We start from the raw sequence: 20316 nt of genomic DNA, 5'->3' as shown, positions 1-20316 counted from the left end.
GCACACAATTCAATTCAAAACAGCCTCACTATTCCGACTATATTTACATTTCTATAGATTTCTTTGGGTTTCAGTTTGTATTTAAGACTCTTTCCCTCTACAAGTATGCAACAATACCTTGTGCTTTCTTCAAGTCTTCAAAAATCTTCTTATGTTTTAGTTTCAGAAAACATACTCGCGATGGCATTTTAATAACTGCCTCTGGCTGTATGAAAAACGGGATTCAAGTTCAACAACAACCACATTTTACCAACACTATGTTTGTTATTGAGACTAGCTGTATAGGTCCAACGTATATTATATATACATTTTCGCAAGATTTGCCTAGATATACACAATTTATATTATGCAGGCCTAAAGAAAAATTATTGTCATAGTTCCATGAAGAACCTTATTAGCGGTTCTTTACACTGGAAAAGGGTTCTTTAGATTATAAAATGTTCTTCACACTATAATACTAAAATTCTTTTAAGAACTGTTTATTAAAAGTTTGTTTTCCATTTATTTGGTAACACTTTATTTTACAGTGTCATTGCTACATGCAGTTACTGTAGTAAAAATGATAAATTATGCATAATTTCATGCAACTAAACCAAACCTAATCCAATAGTAAGTAGGCTACATGTTGTTACTTAATATTACTCAGTACTTAAATGTATAATTACAATGTAACAAAGACACCTTAAAATAAAGTGTAACCCTTTATTTTAAGGTGTCTGTATTTTAAGGTATTGAGTAATAATAACTAACTACATGTACTTACTATAGGGTTAGGGTTAGGAAAGGGAGTTGGTTGCATGTAATTATGCATAATTTATAGCCTAGTTAGTAAGTAGGCCTACACGTAACATGTGTAACAAGGACGCTGTCAAATAAAGTGTTACCGAAAGTTTACGGGAGTTTTGGGGAACCAAAAATGGCACTTGTTTTGCTTCACTGCCTTGTCTAACCTTTATTTGTAAGTGTGTAGACCATTTAGAAACCAGCAAACTGGACTTCGAGCAGTGACAGATCACAGACATGCGTGAACTTTATTACTACAGGGGAAATAATAACCCCGAGCAACCTACAGATTAGGGCGAGAGGAGGCACTAGGTGGCGGGACGTTGGCACAGCCCGTCACACTGGAGATCCCTCAGTCCAAAACGGGCTGCAGTCGTTCCTGTGTGACGTCATTGCTTCCGCAAGCTCCCCCCCACCACCACCACCTCCCCCCCTCCCCCCCTCCTCCAGTGTCGGCGGCGCTCGCCTGCTGCTGCTGACTACACAATCCAACATGGAGTAGTGAGAGATGGGGGCTCCTCTTCGAGACCAGCGCGCAGGCTTCAGCCACGGCAGAACGCGACGCGACGCGAACAATCATCGATATAGCCATCGGGATGTTGCATAACGCGAGGATTCCTGGATCTTTAAGCAGATGCATTGCAAACCTTGACGGATAGACAGTGCAGTGCGCGGAGGAAGAACGAAAATAAGGAACGCTGAAACGGATTTGGGGGAAACTCGTTGATGCACTGGACTTTAAAAAAAAAAAGGCGAGGTGGAAAATCGAGACAACATGAAGCCCGAACGCTGCGCGCCCGCGGTGGGATATTATTTTTATTGTAGGTGAAACGAGGGGGAAAATGACTGAGGAATCGCACCCAGACGAGTGAGTATTCACTTTTTAAGAAAACGACGCATGTGGACACGAATGGAAATCTTATCCTGTGTCCAAGAATGTGTTCCCGAGCTGAACGAGGGGTCAGTCAAATGCAGGGAACTCGTGCATGCATGCGCTTCTGAGAGGGACGTTGGAGATGTTATTACTAAGAAACAATGCAGTGTCAAAGAGATTTTGAGTGCTGGGCCCCTGCTGCAGGGCTCTGGTCTCAAACCGAGAACGGGGGGAGGAGGAGGAGGGGCTCGAGCGGAAACATTTTGTGGATGGATCCTTTACTGAATTCCTTATATCTCCTCGACCCTAAAGACGAATTTCCGCTCCGAGGAAGCAAACTGACGACTGACAAGTTTAGAAACACACAATGCTAGAGCAATGAGCGCGTATAAGCTCTCAGAACGGCCGTTCTTGGTGTCTTTCTTTGTGGTGGTCTGACATGCTATATCCGCCATTTCTTTTTCGTGAATCGCTCTCATTTGCATACTGTCCTTCATTCATAAAAATACAGGCGGGGGCGCGCGCAGCAGTGAGAGCGCCTCAGAGCTGTCCTGATGTTAAAACAGGCCCTATATGCCATATATAGGCCTATATGTGCTTTTTAAATGTTGAATTTAATCAGGCCGTGTCTTCCATTTGCAAGAAACAAACAAACGCGAACGTGAATAAACACGTTATGAATGCAGCGCATATCGGTTGTCATAACAGTAAACTGTTTAGCAAGTAGGCTATGTTTTAGTTAGTTTGGGATTTTTTTTTGTTGCCACATTCTTCTGCACAACATAAACACTCGTATCTTTTTTTCACGGTAGTTTGACTCAAGATCAAAGTCTCGTTAATAGCATTAGGGCCGTGTTAAATGGCTCGTTAACTCCGTGAGCTCTTTAGGGGCTTAAAAACTTCTGTAACGTAGCCTACACTCAATCTGTATTAACAAGGCGATGTTTATTTGGTCTTTTGTCCCGCCATCCGTTTTGATCAAACGATTATGTGAACGTTCATCGTTAAGTCTAGTGTAATGAGAGTCGTAGTTTTAATATCCCTAAGGAATACTATTTAGAGGAGACTGAGGTGTAGCCTATAACATTGTTTCAACGTCTGTAACTCTTTTTTTTTGCATTACTCAGAATGTAATATTCCCATATGTGTCTATTTGAATTTAAAGTATTTATTACTTTTCCTTAACCGGTGAATATTAATGTCAAGTAGCCTACAAAGAGTGCTTTTGTTATAATTTTCCTACTCCTGGTGTTGTAACGCCAGTTGAAAACATGGACGTAACATTTTGTTCTTGAATTAATTATGATAATCAAAAATTGACGTAGCTAACTAACGTAAGCTATGTGTGCCTGATTGTTTAAATTTGTTAAAAACATTTACTTTTTGTTTGCCCTCAGGTCACAGAGTTATCTAACCGTCAAATATCTTAAAAGTAAAAGTAACACCAAGGTTTTTTTTTTTTTTTTTTTTCATCTTATGGTTACCTCGAGGCGATTTTTGTTCGCGAACTAGCGCAATCTGACTGCTAAAACATCAATTTATAATCAACGACCATCCTAGTAGGAATTGGTTGTGCAAGTTACATTTATCATTTTAATTGCTTGAACTCAAGTTGTATTTCCTCTCCTGGACATCATGTATCGCAAGAGCGTAACCCCGAAGCTGGTGGGGAATTTCTCTTATTTAAATTTATGGCACACTCACACCCGTTTGAGTAAATACGTGTGTCACACTGGGATGTAAAGGCCCATATAATAGCCCGGGGTTGTGAAATGTTGACTTTTATCGGCGGAGGGGAGGGCTACAGGCTACTCCAAAATGGGAGGAGGTTTCTGAGAAGGCACGGAATGATTGTGAAGGGAAACAATGGTGAGAGGATTAAAGAAAGATCCGGCGGAAGTGAAAGAGGAGGGTGAAGCGGTGAAGCGTAACTTTGCTGTCACGCCCCTCGATTGTTTGATTCTCGTGACGTGCCAATAATGAATGGATTACTTTGCACAATTCATTTCACTGCAAGGAAATCTTTCTCTTTTACTTAATAGGCATATCTCTCTTTTTGTGTAGTCTAAACCGTTATGGCCCCAGGTATCACACATTGGAGTTTCATGTCTTGCAAGTTCTGAAACATGGGCCATATATCTGGGCACTTAAACAAAAAAGTCTGAAGGCCATTGCTTTTTGTTGGAGCTTACTTCGCTGATTTGACTGACCCCACAAAGTGTCCAATGCTTTTTATTTAATTGAACCATTTTTTAAACAACATTCTTGTTTGTGAAATGTGTTGCTTGAAAAGTGTATCTTTTTATTTTCTCATTTGTTTTGATATATTGTTATCTCATTGTTTATTTGTGACCTATGCCTGGTATACATTGTATGATTTTGGGCTGTCCCAGACAAAAGATAACCAATCGTGGTAATTTCTGTGGTTGTGGTTCCTCAGCGTTGGCTCAGACACACAGTGAGAGAGATTCAAAGACGGCCGTTGTCTCGGTCTTGCAACCAAAGATAGCCTGCGATAATTTTCTGACAGTGTCAGAAATTTAGCATGATAATCATCTCACAGTGTGTTTGATGCTACGACCTATCTCTACTGACTAGCCGAAAAACATGCAATATGACATGGCATTAAAACTTAAAACCACTTACCTCAAGCTCCATTTGCAAAATGGCATGTCAAGTTGACCTCTTTTCCCAAGCCATGACTGTGTCCATATTCTCATCTTTTCTCAGTGCACATAAAAACACAATTGCTAAAATGCGATTCATCTTGGTCTATTTGTTTACAATAAGCGCATGCTGATGACGTTTTATTCTTCTATACTAACTTGCGTCATAGCCTACGATTCAATCGGTGTCACCATCGTACAGTCTACATGTCGTACCCAAGTTTATTAGATCCATGTTGTACAGTGTGATTTGTAATGATCTTATAGGATTGTAGCAGGCATCAAGGGTCTAAATCGGGTCTTTTCGGGGCCACTGTTTCAACATACCAAACATTTGTCACAAGAACTGGAGTGGTGGAAAAGTGTCTACCAATTTATTTAACATTTTTATTTTTTAAAAGTGTTGTTTCAGGAGATTGAATTGTATATATCGCCTTTTAAGCAGTTTTACTATAAAAAGCTACGTCGTGCTACATTTTTACTCGAAACCATTGGTGACCGTTGCCTGCTTTATGTATTTTGAGTTTGCCTGACTGACATTGACTAAATAGGTCACTGTCCTTAGTACTGTAGCGCTGTTCTCGCTACTTCCTGTGTGTTATTGCAAATGACCTCTTGGCCATTAGGCCTTGTATCACCACAATGCATATCTGCTCTCGCTCTCACGCAAGTTCCATTTTTCAAAATTAACTGGATAATTCAGGTTCATTGTGACTGAAAATGTATAAATATCATAGGGAGCTGAAAAGGACTTAAAAAAGTTCGAATTTTATCATAATTTACTCATGTCTTTACAACCTTGTGCTATTATTCCTACTTCAGAATGACATGAGGGTGAGTAAATGATGATTCGATTTTTTGTTTTGGTTGATCTATTCCGTTAGAATGTTAAACACTTTAGAGTTTTCTGAAAACTCTGGAATGCTGGTGTTTGTTTGTCTTTTTTTTTTTTTGGAGAGGAATGCGAGTCCCTCAAAAACGTGCTGAGCAAACCAGTGGCTCCCCATTGGTAATGACTGTAGCCTGAAGGTGTGTGTTCGTGCTCACGTGAACTGGCTGGCGCCCAGACCTCAGACCCGGATGCCCTCTCCAGCCTCTGGGCCGTTTGGGAGGGGAGGAATGCAATCTATATTGATCAACCCAGCATGACCTATATGCAGCACCATTATGGGTCAATAATATCTAAGAGGGGAAGAGAGAGTGACTTTGAGGTAAAGTCAGTCCAGATGAACTGTTCTGATGGATTTACGGTAAGGATAAGGATTGATTTGCGAGCCAGGAAGTGTTAGGGTAGTGAAATACAGAATGAAGAGACTGACGGGAATTGAGTTTTAAAGAGTGGAAGATGAAACATTCTTCCTTTGTATGTTGTTCAGTGTGTGGGAGACAATGGTTGCTTTGGCAGCCGCATGTGTCATTGTATTGTTGTATACCAGGGCTGTGTGAAGAATCTGCCGATACGATACAGGGGTTACAATACGATATATTGCGATACAGTAAGAAAGGTGATATATTGCAATATTATAAGAATGAAACCCTTTTTTATCTGTTTATGTGGACACAAACCTAAAGATTTTTTACAGACCTATTTTACAGACTCCAGAAAAACCTCAGGCTCAGATAAGAAGGAAATGAACTCATGTTCTTGCCGTTTACATTGATTTCTCAACAAATGTTCCATGGCGATGTCCTGTTTTTAACGCAAGTTCCTGTGTGAACGGCCTTTAAATGTTCTCCACACCATGATTACTGCTCCTTCCTGACTGTGTTCAGTGCTGGACAAAATTCCTTTAACCAATCCTATTCCAAATTGCCATGTTGCGATTGACAAAATTACAAATGAGGCTCCATTTCTGTGAGTTTTTGTGAAATGTTTTGAAGTCAATTTGTGTTTTCTTGTCGTTTCCATTCTTTTACATATTTCCTTTAGCTAACTTGGTAATTAAAAAAAAAGCATAGGCCTATGTTGGGCTGCCCCTTAATAGTCAACTAAACGTTAGTCAAAGAGAAGAGGCTTAAGGCCCGTTCACACCAAGAATGATAACTATAAAGATAACTATATTAGCAATATCATTCTGTTTATTCTAAGCGCATGCTCGTCTGTCACTTTAAATGCAAGAGCTCGTTACAGCAGGATGGATTCTGATTGGCTGTCTATGTTTTTAATTGGTCATTGGCTCAGATTCGCACTATTCATGATGGATTTGAATTGCTAAATACAGTAAAGTGCAACATGTGCAGAGCCAGCCTGTCATATAGGCTACAGAAAATGATATCATCATTATAATTGTGTGATTGGGTCATTGCTTTTAATTGTGAGAGTTTTGTTTTTGAAATCAGGCTCTCAAAAAATATATAATTTTTTTTTGATTTATCTGCCAATTTATCGGTTATCGGCTTTCAAATGTAAAGAATTATTGGTTATCGGCCAAAATGTTCATATCAGTGCCTCCCCCTAATAATCTCAGTCCTGAAACTGAAAATATAAGTAATACAATTAACAACAAGCAATCAAAATAATACCATGGACGTCCAACTTGACGTCTAATGGCCTAAATGTGCGACTACTAGTCGACTATAAAATCTTTAGTCAGGGGCAGCCCAAGAAATAAGAGCATGATGGGTATTTGTATTTGGACACTGTCTGATGCTACACGGTAAAGATGAGGCTGTAATCGAAGTTCCCATGCTCTACTGCAGTCAGTATGTAAATCACATTCTGAGAAATCCTGATCCCAAGTTTTGCATTTGTTAAACCGTCTGTCACATTTGTGGTTCAGAATTCCGGATGGCATTATCATATCTCTGCATGAGGCGTATCACTGTCTTTAAACAACGGCCGGAAATCTCATTAGCATAACGAACATCATCCTCTTCAAGATTTCTGTACACCTTATTTGCAATGCAGAGCTGTCATTTGTAAGCTCATGCATCTTCCCGAACGGATTATGATGTCATCATTATGAGTCAAGTCTGGGCCCAATCAGGCTGCTTAGGTTAGATGGTTTACTATAAGCTCAATAAGCTCCAAAAATCAGCATATTAATAAATATTTATGTAGATATATAAATATATTTGATATATTTGTGGCTGTTTATATATTTATACATTATTATTTTAAATATGTAGTATCTTAGACAATTTCTGACATTTCATGACACAAGTCAAATGGTTTCAAATGCAAAAACCCCAAGAACAAATTTGTTCATGATTAAAAAATTCTGTACAAATATTTTTTTTTTATGTTAAAATGTATAATGATTACACTTTCAAGGTTTTTTATTTCTTGCTTGTTACACCACTTGGCATTTGTAGTCATTAAATCAAAATTTTCATTGAAAATGGTAACAAAATGTGTGTAACCAAACCAACATGAATACAGAGAGTGCATTTGTGTGTTTTAAACTACATTTCTCCCTGGAATCATTCTCATACGTCATTGAAGTTCCTCCGTCTCTCCCTGCAGTGACAGTTACATAGTGCGAGTGAAAGCTGTGGTAATGACGAGGGATGAGTCTAGCGGGGGTTGGCTGGCTCAGGAGGGCGGAGGTCTCAGTCGAGTGGGCGTCTGTAAGGTGGTCCCGGCTGACCTGGAGATCCTGGGACGCAACGGCTTCCTCATCTTTGGCGAGAGACTCAAAGACAAGCAGGTTAGAGAGCCGCTGACCGCATAGTACGGTTCAAAAATCTTGATTCCTCGCGCCTAATATCTTTGGCTCTCTCTGTGTTTGAGCAGGTGATCCTGCAGTGCTTTCTGAAGAAAGATCTGGTCTACACTAAAGCCACGCCCACTTTCCATCACTGGCGAGTGGACAACAGGAAGTGCGGCCTGTCGTTCCAGAGCCCCGCTGACGCCCGAGCGTTCGACCGCGGCGTGAGGAAGGCCATCGAGGACCTGACGGAGGGTGAGCGAGATGAGAAATGCCTGAGACATCGTGTCCCGTTCTGACTGAGATTATAACACGAGTCTTGCTTTTTCTCCAGGCTCCACTACTTCTTCCTCCACCCTGCAGAACGAAGCCGAACTGGGGGATGATGACGTTTTCACGGTGAGCGAACAGTCCGACTAGAGTCTTGCATTTGCCCTCGAATGGCATGGAAGGGTTCATTATTTATTTTTTAATCAGAGGATCATTTCCACTTCGGTAATCCATTGTAATAAATGGCGCGTGTTGTTTTAACATGACAAATGTCGTGCTTCTGTGCACGATCTCGAGTGATGAAAGTGATTCAAGTTTCGAAGTGATTCATTCACAGATTTCAAAATGATTTATCAAAGGCTTGTAAAACATATCTTTCTTACATCTTGGCATTGCTTAACTTTCTCCAGCAAAAGCTTTGTGACTAATCATGAATGTTCAACATATCAGCAGGGTATTATCTTCTTTTTGCTATTCATTTATCTACCCAACCTCTGAGAATAGATGCTATTAATGGGTCACTTGCCATACTTTTTCTGATGAATGGTTTTGTGTGTGTGTGTGTGTGTGTGTGTGTGAGCTGTGCTCAGGAAGTGACCTTTGCTCCCTTTGTCCTCCTATTGCTCTTAATTCAACACAACAATGCCACTACAAAGCCTTCGGATACAAGAGTCCATTTAACACGCACGCACGCATTCAAGAGCCCAAGGTTGTTCAGAGTGAAGAAACATGAATGTGTTTCTTTTGGTCTGACTTCAGGCTTTAGGTGCGTTTGCCACGGTCGCTCGGCAGACTGGTGTTCCTCTAATCGCTAACTTTAGAAGTTTATGACTCACTGCTATTCATACAAGCCCAGCCAGACACTGATTATTACTAATCAGAGTAGTCAGTCGCTCCTAAGTTTAGAGAGAGAGAGAGAGATGGGATGTGTGCTGTAGGTTTAGAATGGGCAGCAGCTGTTGGATGTCTAATTCCCTCTGAGGTAAAGTCTAAAGTGATAATTAGCACAGCCACAAATACATTTCCATCCAGACATTATGCACACAACTCTGTATGTACTTAGTATGTTTGTACATTCACACTCTCATATACACTCAAGACACTTACATAGATCTATCTATCTAAATTAACTATATTTTGTTCCGTCTCTATTTTTAATGATATAATATAAATATAAATAATTATATTATTGTGTATTATAATTAACAAGGCAATACATGCACTTTACGGTAAAAAATGTAAAAATTACAAATAAATGATAAAGTGAATAGTATAAATTATCTTATAAATTTAACGAGATTGCAAATGTTTTTTTTTTTTTTAATATAATGTCTAGAATGTATCACCTTATTATTTATGGTGAACATTTAGATTTAACAAAATGACCCATGTATTTTTACAGTAAAATTATGTAAAAAAAAAATGTGGAAGTAAAATTAACATTTACAATAAAAAATTTATTTAACAAGACAATAGATGTTCTTTTATGTAAAAAAAAGAAAAGAAAAAAAGTTTGCTTTCGTAAGACCATATCATTTCTGGTTGAAATGTTAAAGAATTTCCCAGAAGTCCAAAAAGACGCATCACATTGGCATATATTTTATTTTCTTATGTTCTCGGTTTATGTATACTGGGGAGTTTATGTTACATTATGTTGTGTAGTTGATGTTTATTGCATTATTTTAGTGTCACGTGTTACCCTGGTGCTGCAGCTGCCAGATTTTTGCTGTAAATTTAACAAAAGTCTTTTACAGTGTAGTGTAGATTTCAGTCTTTGCAGTAGAAAGGAGCCAGATGACTTAAGAGAGGCGAGCTGTGTTTGTAATCATCTCTCTCTCTCTCTCTCTCTCACACACACACACGCGCGCACACACACACACACACGCACTCTTGAGTTATTGATGGCCCTGTGGCTCTCTGTCAACTCTTAAAGCAGATGCTCGCACACACAGACACACACACACACAGACACACACACACACACACACACACACACACACTCTGCTGGCTCTAAACTCAGACTCCAGGCTTCAGGAAGAGTCACAGGAAGGAGACAGTGTGGATTTCAGGGGTTGAAGGTCAGAGATAATAGTGCTGATGATAGTTCTCAAGCACTTCATTTACACAAACCTCACACACCCAGACACGGGGTCAAAGGACAAGCAGAATGACCTGTGCAGTGTTGCTGTGGAGCGTTTTAAATGCTTTTATACACAGACACGTTCTGCATGGTGAAAGTAAAATTTGAAGTTCTTGATGATTTAATGCTTTTAAATGTTTAATTTCAACGAAAAATTCGTGTGACCCTCGTTCAACGGAGTCTTTCGGTTTGTGTCTAGTCGCCATGATCCTGCCAACATGCTCAAATTGGGAAACAATTTCTATTATTGCTCTCTCTGTGTGTCCGTCAGAATGCCACAGACAGCTCGTCGAACTCTTCTCAGAAGAGAGAGACGTCCATGCAGACGCTCGCACCCATCAGCTTCTCTGAGCCCCACCACTGCATTCTGGGACATCTCTATGACCAGCACAGGCACTCTGACCGTTTCTACCTGGAACAGGTGAGTTTGTATGAATAATCTGTTTGTGCAACATTTACTCAAGTTATGTCATCACAATGTACTGTTTTACTGAACTTTGAGTCTTTACTTGCAGTATATTCTTAAGACACTAGGGGCAATATACTGTTCAGTCAGCCAGACTTTTACTATTTTTTTTTATAATTTTTCACAATTTTATGTATTAAAATTATTTTAAAATAAAATTATGAAAAATGTATTATTATGCAGTGTTATATTAAAACAATAATAATTAATAATATTTAAGTATGATTAAAACTTGGCTAAAATTATGTTCTTGCGCAAAAAACAGTTTTTTCTCACTTCATTCACTTTTGGATCAACTAAAGAAAAAGAACTACATTTGATTATTTTAACTCTTTCCCTGCCAGCGTTTTTTTACAAAAAAACCTCCTTTTAAACAATTTTTTTTTTTTTTTATTCTAGCTTCATGCATTCTTTTTTATGAACACTTGAATGTGGGTAAGTTTCATAAAAAAAAAAAAAGCGGAGAAAATTTTGTTTTTGTGTCAAAGACGACGTCTGGATCGGATTCAGAACGATGATCAAAACATAGATGGAGTAGATAGAGTCCATCAACACCCCTAAAGCTTCACAGTAGCTCGTCCTGGGTCGACATTTTATTCAGTAACATTAGGCAGTTTTGATTTATATGCTGTTTAATGTTGATGATCGCGTTATTTTACATATGCATATGCTTACAAATGATATCACTTGTTTCTGCATCTTCTTCGCATATGTTTTGGTCAAGAGATTCTCTACTCTTTCAGAAGATGCGTAATAGCGCCCCCTACCGTATAACAGTGAAAACACGGAAAGACGGAAAATTCCGTCAATGGAGGGGAAAGAGTTAAAGAGTAATGACGTAATTAAGTCACAAAAGGCATCACTTTGCATCTTTTGTTTTAGTGTGGCTTCATTCTTTTTTTTGATAAGTGGTGTAAATATGTGATATGAAATTTTTTGTGTGTTTACTGTGTTCAAGATCAACCATTCCCGTTCCATTTCATTCTTGTTATATCTAAATCCAGCTCGTGTTAAACTCTCTAAATATTCTCCATGTTTGTGCCATTCAGACGGTGCCCATGTTCCCATGTTCCCGTCACGTACGGTTTCACGAGGAGGACGAGGAAATCGTCCGGATTAACCCACGCGAGCGCTCTTGGCTAACGGGCTACGAGGACTATCGGCACGCCACCACAGCCACACGGGGCAAACCTCTGCGACCGGACGCCACGGACGCTTACGTTCACCTCGCCAAGATCGAACCTCCCAAACACGACTACACTTACTCTTACCCACTCAGTGGGGACGGACACACTACCCGCGACAGCAAAACGGGCATCGGCGGAGGCGTGGTCACCGGTCAGCCGCGACCGCTAACTGCTAAATGGCTGCCGCGGCGCGTGGAGGACAGCAGAGAGCGCTTACGGTGCGTGTACTGTCAAAACATGTTCAGTCCGGCCGAAAACAGGCGCGGGCGCTGTCAGGAGGCCCCGGACCCCGTGCAGACGTGCATTCGTCGGGTTAGCTTCATGTGGTGCGCGGACAGCCTGCTCTACCATTGCATGTCGGACCCCGAGGGCGACTATTCGGACCCCTGTTCCTGCGACGCCAGCGAAGAGCGCTTCTGCCTGCGCTGGCTAGCACTCCTGGGACTGTCGCTGCTAGCGCCCTGCATGTGCTGTTACGCGCCGTTGCGAGCGTGTTACCACTGTGGCGTCGCGTGCCACTGCTGCGGCGGCAAGCACAAAGCCGCGGGATGAGCGGGAAACATGCTAGCACACCAGCAGCTGGGGGAAAGAATGCTAATGAAAAGTGGAAGAATGAACTTGTGGCTGCATTTAAGTTTTTCCCCCTCCCATTTTTATGTTTTGTTTTCTCAATTTAATTGTACTGGACAGCTGTGTCCTGGTTTGTATTTTTCTTTGTTTTTAAAAGAGTAACCCTCAGCTTCCATTTAAAAGACTACACGATATATATGAAAAGTATATATAAATATATGTAGATATAAATATATAAATCCAGGTACTTTATATTTTTATGCTCATCTGCTTCGAAGGTTTTGAATTATCTGCCTTCCGTCTCGTCTGTGTTTTAACATGTTGGTTTGATTTGATTTTACTCTCCCGCGTCAGCCTTTCGTTATAGTGTCTTCTTCAGTCAGAGGCTTCTCTCTCTTCTACTGTGATCCACTCCGTCTAGATAAGACAAACCCAGAGGAATCCAAAATAGCTGACCTGTAGGACGGTAGATCTCGTGTATGTGTGTGTGTGTGTGTGTGTGAGGTCAGAATGGACGTGGGAAATGACATTTTGCCAAATTGCCAATATTAATTTGCAGTGCGCAAACTGATGGCAAACACATCGCTGCCCAAGTGTAAAGCAAGTGTGTGGGTGAATCTCAAGAAAACATGTGCAGGTCATATTTTACCCCAAAATCGAAAGAAAACGTGCTTTATTTGGACCTTTTAGCATTACTTTCATGACAATTAAGCATGTTTGCCATTACCGTAATGCACCTAAAAAAAATCATTCTCAGTACGGTAATATTTTTGTACATTTTTTTATGATTTTGTTTTTTTTATGACAAGACAAGAGGGAAGAGTACACCAAATACTACTATTGCGTAAAAATACTTTTTTCGTATTCCAGTAATGAGAGTAAGATTGTTGTTGCACTACTGTAATGAAATAGCGTGCTTGATTATCATGAAAATTATGTCACACTTTAAATACCTAAAAATGGGGGTTATGTTCCAAAAGTGAATTTTTTGGCTGCTTTTGGGGTGAGATATGAGTTGGGACGTCCCATGTTCTTATAAGATTTCGTGAGGTGTATGTGCCTGTTGTCGATGTTTTGAAAACCAGCCTCAAAATCGATGTACCCCCTCCTACAGGACGAAAAACAAGATGTCTTTTTTCTCTGCCTTTGTCTTAAGCACAACACAAACTAGTCAAACAAACAAACAAGGAAAAACAACCATCTGAACACTGTGCAAAGTTGTTGTGAAGTTCTCGAAAATATAGTTCCAGTTGCTGGCCTATCAGCAGAATCCTTCAAAAACAACATCCAGCCAATCAGCGGACTGTGACAGCGTTGTCATGACGACTGTGATCCTGATGTTTTATGTCCTATTTGTCTCTCTATCTCTTGTCTGTCATCTATCTCTCCCCCCTCTTCCCGTGAAAAGCTTTTGCAGTAGTACTATCTGATGCGTGACAAAAGAGGAGCAGTTTTATTTTTTTATTGGTGTCCAGGAGAGTGAGTTCTCTGTCTGTCTGATGCTCCTGAACACTCTGAGATTAAAAGAAAGTGCCTGAATCAGCCAGTGCCGTCTCACCCCTTCTGTCCATCTCCACATCATTCATGTTACGTCGCTGTTATTTCCTTCTTTTGACATCTGATTGCTTCAATTACAAAAGGTAACGTTTTGTCACGACCAGTCAGTCCTTCATGCTACGCACATCAAGATCATTTGTTGGTCGCTCCGTGGAGCACGACAGTTTCAGAGGTAAAATCTGACTTTTTAGCAACGACATTAATGCTTCTCAAGCTCGGAGATTGTTAAATGTTGGTATACTAATATAAAAGTCACAAGTCGGTGTCATTTCAACTGTTTCAAAAAACTGTTCCCAACCCTCAAACTATTTATATATTTGTATATATTTGAATATTTTGTAACAAATATATCAATAAAAATATATTGAATATAAATATACTTGTTCTTATATTAAAATGACATGGTTTTTATTATATCTATATGTATGTGCACAGACGTTAAAACTCTATGTTGGGTAAACGTCTTTTGGCGGTGAACGGGAGACGACTGCAAATATAACCGTTGCATTTCCATTTGCTCTAATAGCAAAAGAAAAACCCAGGAAAGAGTTTCCACGGCTTTCCAAAAGAGAGAAAAAATATCGAGAGATTGATTATGTTGGTCAGAAGAGAGAAAGACGTTGTATTAGAAACCCTCACATCATGTATGTATCCTTCACAGCAGTATTAATTCGTTTTTTTTTTTTTTTTGTTATTTACTGACAACGTAATTGTTGCAATATAGCGTTATTAATGTGTTTTAAAGTCCCATTTTACCCCTTAAAACCCATCTTTGATCACAATGACACATTTAAAAAAAAAATCGCCAGGCCTTAAAATAGCTTGAATGTAACTCTACACCCTTGCCTCATTTAGTATACATGGTTCTATGAATATGCAAATGAGCCCCGCCTCCACTCACTCACTCCAGCTCAGAGATCCACTTGTTGACGATCACACGTTGACCTGATTGGTTACAAGGTAGTTTGTGACGTCAGAAACACCAGCGATTTCAAACCGTGTTTTTGAGACTGTCTTTGGTTCACTGCAGTTTTAAAGGAGAAAACACTCAGCAATGGTGTCGACTTATGAATTTACACATGGTTTGTCTTAAAGAATATTAAAAACACCACATAGACATATAAACAACGTTAAACTCTTTAAATGTTTAAAAATGAAAACCTTTACTAAATTTGCTATGATGATATGACGTATATACGCCTCATCATAGTCTGAAAATTGTTCATTGAACTTTTTGAAATGCCTATGAATAATGCCTTATTATTGTAATAATAATAATATATTACAATATTAATGTAAAAACATTGACTATGTTTGCATGAGCACCAATAATGTGATTATTTCTAATAAGTAGAGTAGGACTTTTACTCTTTATTTATTTATTGCGGTTAAATTCGACATATGCCACATATATTACTGCGATCATTATGATTAATACTATTATGAGCTTAATCGCATCAATTTGGTCAAAGTATTACATGAGGTAAAGTTGAACTGCAATATTGCCTAAATCTCATCATAATTGCATTATGAGGGTGCATGCAAACATAGTCAATAACAGACAAATGACAGACTTTTGACCATTCGATATTATGGAAAAGTGTGTGTGTGAATGTGCATGAATTACATGTGACTGTGTGTGTGTGTGTGTGTGTGTGTGTGCAGAAAGCCTGGCACGTGCTTGCATGACAGCACGTCCTATATCACACCCCCCAGTGACCCACTCTAACACTCAGTTTGTTTCTTCCTGTGCGTTATCTCACAGATCTCATGAATGTGCAGCCATTGTAATGCAAAGTCAAAAAAACATCTTAATTCTGAGCTCCCGAACGAGTGAATAACAGCTTGAGTGAGACAGATGGGGAGAGCGAGGCTGTCCCAGAGGCCTTGTCCAGCTTTGGAGCTGTAACTACAAATAGCATCAAATTCCAGCATGTGCAGACATTTAGACCACGCCGGACTCAACAGGAGTCCTTCTTTGTCCTCTTCCCACTGTTAAAGCGGAGGAATCCGGTAACAGCACACTGTAATGCATATACCACAGTAGGGATGACCAGAACACCTTACAACATGACGAAATCAGAACCGTCCTGAGGTAATCACCAAGCCAGCTTCTGGTTTTGTCCATTCGTCTGCAGAGAGATGTTGATTATAATGGGAGAATGCTAGTTTTACCATTCGACTTTTGTCTCACTCTCGTCATTCTGCGAGCTCTGTTGATCATTTTGGATAACGCTAGTACTAGTTTTGTTGTTCTACTTTGTAATGACCATTTTAGGTTTGTTTTTTTGCTGCCATCTTTGTTGATGGGTCCCCGGACATAGTGCGAAGTGTCGGCCCAGATCCGGCCCACATCCGGTACACGTGGATTCCACACTCGGCCCAGATGTGGGCCGACACTTGCCGTCTGTGGTCGCTCTAATGTATCCAGTTTTGTTTTTCTTAATTAAAACCAAAGCATTCAAATTTTTCGTTTTGTCTGCTAACAGCTTCGTTGATGATGTTAGCATAATAGTTTTAGCATTGTACTTGGTTTAATTTTCTCATTTCATTTACCAACATCTTTAGTGATTATAATGAGAAAGTTCTAGTTTTGTCTAGTTGTTTTATCCACTGACAGCTTGTAATTGCTGCAATTTTAATGGTGGTTTTGCCAGCTTCATTGATGGTTATCCAGACAGCAACATAGTGTCGGCCCAGATCCGGGCCACATCCGGTACATGTGGATTCCACACATACCAGATGGGGGCTGGAGCCAAAAATGGCGTATGGCAAAAAATATTCAGACTTATAAAACTGTGCGTATGCCAGAACCTGCGCAAAATTCCCTTTATAAATCCCAGTCAGCGGAAGATTGCGCGCACATGCGTCTCCTCCCCGAAATAACCATATATGGAGCTTACAATGGCTAATTTTACTATGGATATCCTCATTTGCATATGCATATTATCCACGTGATACCATGTTTAACGGTAGGCTACAAGACATGAAGAAAATATGAAATACGGATGTGCCGTCACATTACATTGCTAAAAGTCATTTAGTAGCCTATGATTAGGACTCATAATGAAGATTTAAAGTGGTTTCCCTTCATCCGCGGTCAGTCCCTCAGCTCACCATCGGTGTCGCCAAACTGCTCCGTCTCCAAAATGTTCGTACGCATGGGTCGGAGTTTGCGTGCAGGTGCGCAAATTCTCCCGTCAAGTTCTTTTTATAAATCACAACTTATGCGTAGGAATTGGCGTACGCCTCTTTCAGGGCCAGTTTCGTGCGACACAACGGTTATAAATGAGGGCCCTGGGCCGACACCATGTTGCTGTCTGGGTACTCGTTGCTGTTTGGAGCGTAGAATAGGGTGCTAATCGTTTGCCGCTCAGCAGGCATGATTAACCTTAAAACGTGCTCGTTTATATAAGCATTACTGCCAGAATGGCCCATCTTCCTGAACCCCCGTGACCCATCCCTGCTCCCAGACTGCAGGAGGCGCCGTGATGCCGCTCCCCGTCTCGTTCGGGACCCTGTCGTGCCATCACACGCATTTGAGAAGGAGTGTTTGTGCAACACAGCTTCCTCCCAGTTGGGAACAAACAGATCACACACACCAGGATGTTATTGTGCGTGACACACAACTAAAGAGTTTGAAGTGTGTGAGAATGATGAAGGTCAACAAAGATTAAATGCACATTGATATCAACATTTGTAGCTTTATACAAAAGAACAAGGAAGAGGGAGGAAATAGAGATGTTCGGGGAGTCTGCGTTCTCCAGAGGAGTCTTCCCACACTGAACAGGGACCTCGGAAGGAGCCGTGTGTGTGTGTGTTTGCAGGAAAAGAGAGGGCCGGGCCAGCATTGTCTCTTTCCCCGTGTACACCCTTGTTTGTTTACTTTCAGCAGCAGTTATCTGGCAACCTGTCCACAGGGCCGGAGAGGTCATGGTAATGAATTTACTGCAATAGTCCGAGGTCAACTGGAGCCTTTTGGGCCGTACAAGTCCCTGTGGAGCAATGCTGCGCTTCAAATCCGGTTAAAGTGCATTTTAAGAGTCCAAGTCTGGAGTTTTTTGGTAGCGTCTGGATCCTTGAGACGAAAGTATTAAGAGAGACACTGTAAAAGTTGTCTCAATAGAGCCATGGGAGCAGTTTCTTATGAGCAGACAGCATGATGGGAAACAGACCCGGATCTGAGCAACTTGGAGGAAGCGGAAAAACACGTTGCCTTTACACTCTTAATTCAGTTAAGTTAACGCACGATTCGTTTTTACTTACGAGAGTCACAACCGCATTTTATAACCGAACTCAGACCGGTACATTTTCTGGCCTCAAAACGGCATTTTTCCGACGAACTCATGCTGTGTGAAAGGAACCGCACTGGACAACTAACTAAACCATCCAGCTAACAATGTTTGGTTCCCAGAACATTCTTTTTTTAAGGTTTGTATTTGGTTTAATGGAAATAGAACGTTAGTTTTTGGTTTGTAGAACGTTATTCCCCTAACGTTATTCTAACATTATTCAAATGTTCCCCTAACGTTATTCTAATATTCCCCTAAGGTTTTTTTTTTTTTACGTTCCTCTAACGTTATTCTTACATGATTCAAACATTCCCCTAACGTTATTCAAAAGCTCCCCTAACGTTATTCTAACATTCCCCTAACGTTTTTTTTAACGTTCCCCTAACATTATTCTTACATTATTCAAAAGCTCCCCTAACGTTATTCTAACATTCCCCTAACGTTTTTTTTAACGTTCCCCTAACATTATTCTTACATTATTCAAAAGCTCCCCTAACGTTATTCTAACGTTTTTTTATGTTCCCCTAACGTTATTCTTACATTATTCAAATGTTCCCCTAAAGTTTTTTTTATGTTCCTCTAACGTTATTCTTACATTATTCAAATGTTCCCCTAACGTTATTCTAACATTCCCCTAACGTTATTCTAACATTCCCCTAACGTTTTTCTAATATTCCCCTAACGTTTTTTTTATGTTCCTCTAACGTTATTCTTACATGATTCAAACGTTCCCCTAACGTTATTCAAAAGCTCCCCTAACGTTATTCAAAAGCTCCCCTAACGTTATTCAAAAGCTCCCCTAACGTTTTTTTGAACGTTCCCCTAACATTATTCTTACATTATTCAAAAGCTCCCCTAACGTTATTCTAACTTTTTTACGTTCCCCTAACGTTATTCTAACATTATTCAAACCCATACCGTTATTCTTATGTTATTCTAACGTTCCCCTAACGTTATCAACATTATTCTAATGTTCCCCTAACATTTTTCTGACTATCTCCTAACATTATTCTATTGTTTTTCTATTGTTACCCTAACATATTAAACTATAATTTCAGATCTCTGAATAGGTCATTACACAAAAACATCTGCAACGTTTTAATTGGAAGGTTATTTTACATGGCTATTAAATAATAACCTAACCTAACAATAAACATTAGGGAACGTTCCGTATAATTTAAGAATAACCGCCCGGCAACGTTCTGGGAACATTATTTTAAAATAATAACCTACAAATAACCATTAGGGAATGTAGGCCTATAAGTTATTTTTTAGGTTATTTAAAAATAATTATGACATAATTATTAAATAAAAAGTACAAATTATAGGCCTTCTCATGAGTCATTATGATATAGAAAGTCGAAATGATTGTGTCATAAAAGTCAAATATAATGACTATGACCCTTTATCTCAGAATTCTGACTTTTTATGTCATTAAAGTTAACCAACTGCAAAATAGCTATTAGGTAATCTGCATCTCTCTCTCCATTAAGGTAGGTTATGAATTATTTCCCCATTATCCAATCAATTGTCGATAGATAAAATCAGTCCCACACTGCATTTGTTCCCCTTGTTGAATGGTCTGTTTAACATAAAACATCATATTATGGAAGTAAAACGAGTTTGCAAATGCTTTCATGCTGATTCTTTCTCCTAATATGCATGTAAGAGAGAAATATATTTGAATGCTGCATTATAGCCTAATTGTCCTCCAAACTCAATCCCAGCATGCCCTAGTGATGACTGTTCCAGCAAATAACCCTTTGAAAACTAGGAGCATTTACACCAGATTTGCCCTCACGGTCCGGTTGCATAATGATATTGATAGTAAACATGTCTGTGGTTCGTTTCATACACCAAT

General features: G+C 39.7%; 1 protein-coding gene across 1 annotated transcript; it reads left to right on the top strand.

Annotated features, from left to right (window-relative positions):
• Nucleotides 1-1268: 1268 nt before the first annotated feature.
• On the top strand, nucleotides 1269-14535 carry spred2a (sprouty related EVH1 domain containing 2a). The gene is made up of 6 exons (XM_084397579.1): nucleotides 1269-1651; nucleotides 7790-7973; nucleotides 8060-8228; nucleotides 8308-8372; nucleotides 10655-10804; nucleotides 11899-14535. The coding sequence occupies exons 1-6, from the start codon at nucleotides 1626-1628 to the stop codon at nucleotides 12586-12588; spliced, it is 1284 nt and encodes a 427-aa protein (XP_084253705.1). The 5' UTR covers nucleotides 1269-1625; the 3' UTR covers nucleotides 12589-14535.
• Nucleotides 14536-20316: the final 5781 nt, after the last annotated feature.

This window comes from Rutilus rutilus, assembly GCF_951802725.1.
Source record: "Rutilus rutilus genome assembly, chromosome: 2".
Classification (NCBI taxonomy): domain Eukaryota; kingdom Metazoa; phylum Chordata; class Actinopteri; order Cypriniformes; family Leuciscidae; genus Rutilus; species Rutilus rutilus.
This window is presented reverse-complemented; position numbering and strand designations above follow the sequence as displayed.